This window comes from Rhinopithecus bieti, unplaced genomic scaffold, assembly GCF_001698545.2.
Source record: "Rhinopithecus bieti isolate Rb0 unplaced genomic scaffold, ASM169854v2 scaffold_7888, whole genome shotgun sequence".
In the NCBI taxonomy this organism is placed as follows: Eukaryota; Metazoa; Chordata; class Mammalia; order Primates; family Cercopithecidae; genus Rhinopithecus; species Rhinopithecus bieti.
Genome location: NW_016805944.1, coordinates 1,224,531 through 1,231,415, shown reverse-complemented (window position 1 = coordinate 1,231,415; position 6,885 = coordinate 1,224,531). Strand labels below are relative to the sequence as shown.

General features: G+C 61.1%; 2 protein-coding genes across 2 annotated transcripts in view; both read right to left on the bottom strand.

The window, feature by feature from the left end:
* Positions 1-3,733, bottom strand: part of DMPK (DM1 protein kinase) — a 12,611-nt gene extending 8,878 nt beyond the window's left edge. The window contains exons 1-4 of the mRNA XM_017874273.1: positions 3,254-3,733; positions 854-945; positions 516-599; positions 341-436 (exon numbers count right to left, since the gene is read on the bottom strand). Coding sequence (XP_017729762.1) covers positions 341-436; positions 516-599; positions 854-945; positions 3,254-3,413 — 432 coding nt within the window. The 5' untranslated portion in view covers positions 3,414-3,733. The remainder of the gene's footprint in view (positions 1-340; positions 437-515; positions 600-853; positions 946-3,253) is intronic.
* A 28-nt stretch (positions 3,734-3,761) lies between these two features.
* Positions 3,762-6,885, bottom strand: part of DMWD (DM1 locus, WD repeat containing) — a 12,241-nt gene continuing 9,117 nt past the window's right edge. Inside the window, exons 5-7 of the mRNA XM_017874272.1 lie at positions 6,386-6,796; positions 5,437-5,511; positions 3,762-5,089 (exon numbers count right to left, since the gene is read on the bottom strand). Coding sequence (XP_017729761.1) covers positions 5,042-5,089; positions 5,437-5,511; positions 6,386-6,796 — 534 coding nt within the window. The 3' untranslated portion in view covers positions 3,762-5,041. The remainder of the gene's footprint in view (positions 5,090-5,436; positions 5,512-6,385; positions 6,797-6,885) is intronic.

The following is a 6,885-nucleotide window of genomic DNA, read 5'->3' as shown; positions in this document are numbered from 1 at the left end:
AGCCAGGATGGTCTCGATCTCCTGACCTCGTGATCCGCCCGTCTCGGCCTCCCAAAGTGCTGGGATTACAGGCTTGAGCCACCGCGCCCGGCCAGAGACATCTTTATACGAGTCCCCCAAAACACCCCAGAAACGGGCAGTGAAACACCATCCCCTTCCAAGATAAGGAAGGCCCCTCATCCACCTGACACACCCTCTTACTGCACACAGACTCTCCCACAGGCGTGGGAGACTTGTGGTGGGCAGCACCCCTGATCCTAGAGCTTCCTCTCCCCACCTCCTTGTCCAGTGACAGCATGGGCTCTGTCCCTCTTCCTAGTCACCCCAGCCCGGAGCTCACCAGGTAGTTCTCATCCTGGAAGGCGAAGTGCAGCTGCGTGATCCACCGCCGGTCCCCATTCACCAACACGTCCCTCTCCTCACGGAAGCACGACACCTGCAGGGCACCCGGAGAAGCTGCAGCCGGAGAGAGGGCGCGGATCCTCAAAGTCCCCCACGCCCGCCCAGCCCCTCACCTCGCCCCTTTTCAGCATGTCCCACTTGTTCATGATCTTCATGGCGTACACCTGGCCCGTCTGCTTCATCTTCACCACCGCTACCTGAGGCCAAGACAGGGAGACAGGGTGGAGACGGTGGGAAAACAGAAGGGCTCGCCCAGACCCAACTCCACCCCCTTCTGCACCCAGTCGTGGCCCCGCCCCACCTGCCGCACCAGCCCATTGGTCCCAAGCCCCGCCTCCAGCCCAGCCCTAGGTTCTAAGGCTTGGTCATTCATCAATTTCTAAGGCCCCACCCCAACCCCTATGCCCCACCCACCACAAGTCAAGTCGGGCTCCGGTCGGGTTGGGCTTACCTCACTGAACGCCCCGCGTCCGATCACCTTCAGAATCTCGAAGTCGTCCCTGTGCAGTCGGACCTCCTTAAGCCTCACCACGATGGGCTCCGCTGGGGGCGTGGTAGGGGAAAAGAACCGAGGGTCACCAGAAAAGGCACTGGAGACAAGGGAAAAAGCCCCACCCTCTGTCTCCCCTTCTTCTGCCTCTCAGCTTCACCCTAGGACTGTCTGCTTCCCAAGAGCTTCCCCACATAAACACTGTGTAAGGTTCTGGGGATCCAAAACTGCCCTCCCATAGAAGTGAGATGCCTGGGAAGCCCTTTGCGGGACAGGGCATTGGACCAGAGGGCTCCAAGGGTGTGCAGGACGGTGAGGGTGGGGTAACGAAGTCTGCAGAAGGGCAGACCCGAAAGAACAAGGGGAGAAGGAAATAAGACCCAGTTCTTCCACCTTCCTGGGCTTCCAGTCCTCCACCCGACTCCAGGTGACAGTTCAGGTGCAGCCAGGGCCCCACTCCCTCGTTCTCATGTAGAATGTCCTGGGTAACGGCCCAGACGTGGGGTTAGTATCCAGTACCTCTAGATTCAGATACAGGTGGTTCTTGAACCACACTTTGGGAAACCCTGGATCTGGGGCTGGGGGAAGGAACAGGACAGGGAGACAAAGCCGGCATGGTCACACATCCTAGACTCAAGTGCTCTGGTTCAACCCATCTCTCAGTCCTCCAGGAGAAGAGCTTTAGTCCTACCCTTATTTACAGATAACAATCAGAGCTCTCAGAAGTCAAGGTCCTATGACTAGGAATGTTAAACAGGGCAGCTTGGGTGGGGGACCGGCTGGGGTGGAGGCTTGTGGCTTAGGGACCATGGGGACAGGGAGGCCTGGACTCCCAGGGGTGGAAGAAGTGGAGGCAGGATGGAGAGAGGGATGGGTATGGGAGGGGAGGGAAGGAGAGGAGACAGCGGGTTCTGGAGGAGAGAGAGGGGTTTCGGGGGGTTCCGGGAGAGTGGGCCAGTAGGGACGAACCAGCCAGGGCTGAGGACGGGGGAGGGAGGAGAGAGCCAAGACATTGAGCCCTTTTAAGGCAGCAGGAACCCAGGCCCCCTCCCCCGCCCCAGGCCTGGCAGGGGAGGGGCCGCAAGATGCAGCTCGGGCCACAAAAGGAGTGCTCCTCCCTGGAGTGCCAGACCTCTATCCCGCCCAGTCTCAGTTTACCCTGCCAGCCCAACTTCATCCTCTGTTAAAGGGGGGCCAGGAGAGTCATTAGGGGCTGCGGGAGGTTGGGAGAGGGTTTTTCCAGAGGCTGAGTGGCCTGGTCCTTCTTGGCCTCCACCTTCCCATCTGTGAAATGGGAGGAGGAAGGAGAGGAACCAGGCCTGGGTCACAAAGAGATGGACACAAGAGGAAGCAGGGGAAGGTGGAGAAACAGGAAACAAGTGTCATACAGTTTGTCACACACAGACCAAAGACCAAGTGCCAGTCGCTGAGGGCCAGAGGTGCAGGGTGCTGGGAGTGAAAGAAACCAGTGAGCCCGAGTCCTGGGCTTGGGGAGGAGGTGGGCGGACAAAGCAGCTGGCAGAAGTGGAAGCATCCTCCTTCCAGCCCTGGCCCCAGGCCCTGGAAAGTCCTTGCAAGAAGGGGCTTTGTGGGGCAGCTGGAAGGTTGGAGGCCCTGGGCCAGGAGAACTAAAGGATGCAGGGAGCCAGGGTGGTGAGAATGGTGGCTGACCCACACGACTCATAGGGACCGAGACTTTGGGGCTGGGGGTGGGGGTGGGTGCAGAACCTACAAAACGAGGCACACCCAGAAGAACCCAAAGTTGTCCCTCCTGGATCGCAGAGGAGGGGGCACTGGTGGCGCCTGTCTGCAAAGCTGGTTCTCCCCCAGGGCCCACGTGAGTCACCGCCCTCCCAGTGCCTGGGCACCTGTTGGGGCAGCTGGAGAGGCTGGCGCCGAACACCTGCCTGTCGGCTGCGCCCCTGGCAGCTGCCCCATGCTGGCCCTCCTGGCTTGCCCCGGGCTGCAGGAAACCAAGGGAGTGGGCCACAGAGCCCACTTTTGGGGAGAGGGTCCTAGGAGAGGGAGCTCCCAGCATGACACTGGCCCTATCCCTGAGGCGGGGTGCAGAGAGGCCATGGGAGGCTGTTGGCAGCGAAGCCTGCTGTGACTCCTAAGCCATGGCTCTGAGTCATAACCACCCTGGCCTCTGCTGACCTTACTCTGCCCCTCCAGGGTGGTGGCATAGGACAGAGAAATGTTGCCCCAGGACCCAGGTCCATGCTCTGAGCCCCAGGATGGGAGGATCTTCCCATGCCCATCCTGCCATCCTGCCCCCCCAACAGCCAGGCCTCTGTGCCCAGACCTGTCTCCTGCCCCACCCCCACCCCATCTGCAGGAGCCCTGAGGGCAGGCACTCACCCCACTGCAAGAAGTCGGCCACGTACTTGTCCTGGGCCAGTTCGGAGGCACCCAGCTCCTGGTGGACGCCCAGGAGAAGGTCGAGCAGGGGCTCCAGCCCCAGGAAGCCGGGGTCCAACACCAGCTGCTGGAGCCGCCTCAGCCGCACCTCGGCTGACATGTTGGACAGGCAGCACCATGGCCCCTCCCCGGGCCGGGGGCTCGGGGTCCTCCTGTCACAGGGCCTGGCAGCCCCTGTCCAGACCCTGGAGCCCTGGATGCATGTCTGCCTGTCCCTGACTGTCCCCTGGGCCTCTCTGGCCACTTCTGTCTGCTGCTGAGGCCTCCTCCCCTTCTCCCCACCCCTTGGTCCAGCCCCCCTCCCGCCTCCCAGCCTTAACCCCTCACAAGCCACCCCCCAAGCTCCCTCCTTCCAGGGCCCTTCAGAACCCTTCAGTGCTAGAGGGGACGAATGGAGAATCTCAGCTCTTACACTGTCACCCCAANAGATGGATTCCGACTCGGACAGTTAAATTTAGCCCTCAGGCTCTCTGCTTTACACTTTTTTTTTTTTTCCAGGAGGTGGGGAAGGGGTGGTGAGGAGAGGACCAGGAGGGGGCACCCTCAGAGCCTGAACAGGGGTGACCTGCTGCCCAAAGCCTGGGGGAGGAAAGTGGTGGAGCCAAGCCCTCCCCAGGCAAAGGAGACCCCAAAATAGCTCCTTGGCCCCTGGCCAGGAAGCCACATTCCTGCCCAGGCTGGGATTAGAAACAGAAACATTTCGGGGGGTGGAGGGTGGCGCGGGAAGACACTCCCTGCGGCTCCGAGAGCCAGGAGGGATCTGAGCTCTTCTTTCCAGTGTGGACCGTTCTCCAGAGTGGAAGTTGGGGCCTCCAGCTGGCCTGGGATGCCTGGGCCTTGAAAGGGCCAGGCCTGAGAAACTAGAGGCAAGGACCAAGGAGTCCCAGCTGGGCAGGGCTTGGGAAATGTGGTTCTGGGCAGTTTTGAGAATTTAAAAAACACCCAATGAGGACTTCGATGAGGGGCCCTGGCCGCGGGCAGGATGCTCTTCTCCCCGAGAGGGCCCTGCTCCAGTCGCCGGTGTGGGTCACCAGCTGTGTGACTCGCAGGTCCGTTCCCTCCCTGGGCTCCGGCTTTTCCTACTAGGAAAAGGTGTGGGAGGTGCTGGGCCAGGAGCAGGCCTGCACTCCTCCTCTGGGGAAAGTGGACTGCCTAGAACCGCAGAGCACACACACAGGTCCTCTACACCACCTCCTCCGAAGGGGACAGAGCCGCTGAGAAAACAGGGAACTTTAGTATAAATAAGAGGTCCTGGGGGACAGGGAGGAACCTGACGGGCTTCCATAATTTAACACTCTTCAAAAGCACAGACAATAGCAAGGGCAGCTGGGGTGGGGGCCGGGTGAGGGCTGGACCACCCCCAGCCCTGCCCACTCAACTAAGGGGCACACTGCAGACCTGGGGCTCTTGTGGCGGGGACGGGGAGTCTCTCCCCAGGAGTGACAGTCACATGCTGGGGACAGGGATGAGGGTAACACTGATGTTTCAGAGGAAGAGGTCATTGTACTTGGCAGTGGGTGGGGGACAAGGCTGAGGCCACAAGGGCCATTACATTCCCCCAGTGTCCGGACCAGTCTGAGGGGCCCCCAAATTTTGTGCAGGTTGGGGGACCGGAGCAGTCCATCTGTCATAGTTAGTCTTGTTAATACGTTGATCCATGAGGTCGGCAGGGAGGGTTATGGCTAGGAGGCTGGGGGCATGGGGTAGGGGGCCCCGATATCCACGGCTTCACACCACTGTGCCGCTTGGGGAGTTGCCTGGTTGGGAGGAGATGCCCTGGGGAAGATGAGAGGGAGAGATGGGAGGGGTTAGAGACCACCTGGACTTCAGCCAGTGTCAAGGGGAGGGAGCCAGCCCAGAGTCCCCAAAGCTGCTGCCACCCTGGCCTTGCCCTTGGGTCCACCCCAGACCCCCCCAAGGCCGCTGCTCTAGGTTGGGAATTTGCATCTTAGCTAGCTTCCTGTCCTGGCAGTCGGCACTTTCACTCAATCATCAAAAGTCCTCGGCGGATCCTGAGTGAGGATGGGGTAAGGGTAGGGATGTGAGGGGAGGGGGAAACGGGCTCCCTTCTAACTTGGGAGGGACCCTGAGGTGCTGGGGAAAGAACTCAGGGACAGTCCTACCTCTACCACTGACTTGCTGGGTGACCTGGGCCAACTTCCTTCCCCTGTCTGGGCCTCGGTCTCCTCGTCTGTGAACTAGGGAGACAGAGGGGTCTCTTTGAGGACTCAACCAGACTCCCCAAATCCCACCGCTCTTGCCTCTGAGGCACTCAGACTGTACTCTCAAGTTCTAGGGACTCAGGACTCTACAATTCCAAAACCGAAGATCTGAACCAAGCCACGGCCTCCAGGACCCTGGGCAGCTGAGTCCAAGCCCTAAGGAGCTGAGACACCCAAGACGAGCTCCGAACTTACAAGGTGCCAGGCCTGCTTTGCCTACTGTGACCTTTCCAATGCCACAGCCCACCCAGGAGGCAAACGCATCCACCCTCTGCCCATTCTACAGGCTCTAAGACTTAGGTGATGAGTTGGAGGTCAGAGGGAGCAGTGACTTGTCCCGGATCACACAGGGAGTGGGACTGGAACCCAGGCCTGGGATTCCCAGACTGTGCCTTCAGCAGGAGGCTCAGATCCTGAGTCCAGAACCAGGCTGGCAGCCACGCCCACAGGCTTGAGCTCGCCCCTAGAGTTTTGGCCTGAAGTACTCAAAAAAGTTTCACCATTTAAAAAACAGATGTTCAATAGAAATAGATTTTGGTTCGAGTGACGGGCAGTAAGACTTTGCCATGCGGGGCCCATCTGCTGCCCTTCAGACGGCCAGCCTTGGACGCCCCATCTCCCAGCTGGCTCTCACACCCACCCCTCTCTCTGCTGCCTGCCACCTGGGGCTAGACCCTCTCACTCTAAGATCTGAGAGATCTTGTTCTGAGACACTAAGATTTCCATGGCTTCCCCTCACCCCACGAAGCCAGAGGTGGTGACAGCAACAAAGCCCTCTCTCTGCCAGTGACTGCTTCTTCCCACCAAGGGTCCTGCCAGGTCCCCGGCAGGCTGGCATGGGGCCACTCACCGCCTTGCCCGGCCGGGCCCAGGTGCAGATGAGGCCCTCCTGGCAGGCAGTGATGATGCAGTCCTCCAAAAACAGGAGGACCGTGAGCCGCTCCTGGGCGATCTTCTTGCACACGAGGGGCTCCAGCAGGGGCACCTCATGGATGCGTGGGCACAGCGCGGTGCCCAGCACCTTGGCGGGGTCCAGGCGGCTGCGGGGAACAGGGCCGCTGGGCTTCTCCCCGCCGCCGCCGCCGCCGCCGCCACCGCCACCCCGGCTGATGTTGCCCAGGCTGTGGTAGCGCTTGTGCTCCTTCTCGGCCCCCCGGTCCCGCCGCTCCTGCAATGTGAGCGTGGCGAAGCGGCCGATGCTGAATGGCGTGCCAGGCTCTGCCGCCACGCCCGGGCCGCCTGCCTTGCCCCCGCCCGCCGGGTGCGGGAGGCTGTTGGAGCGGGACAGCGAGCGAGGCAAGGGGCCCGGGCCAGGCTCGCCACCCCTCGAGCTGCTGGCGGCCGGTGGCG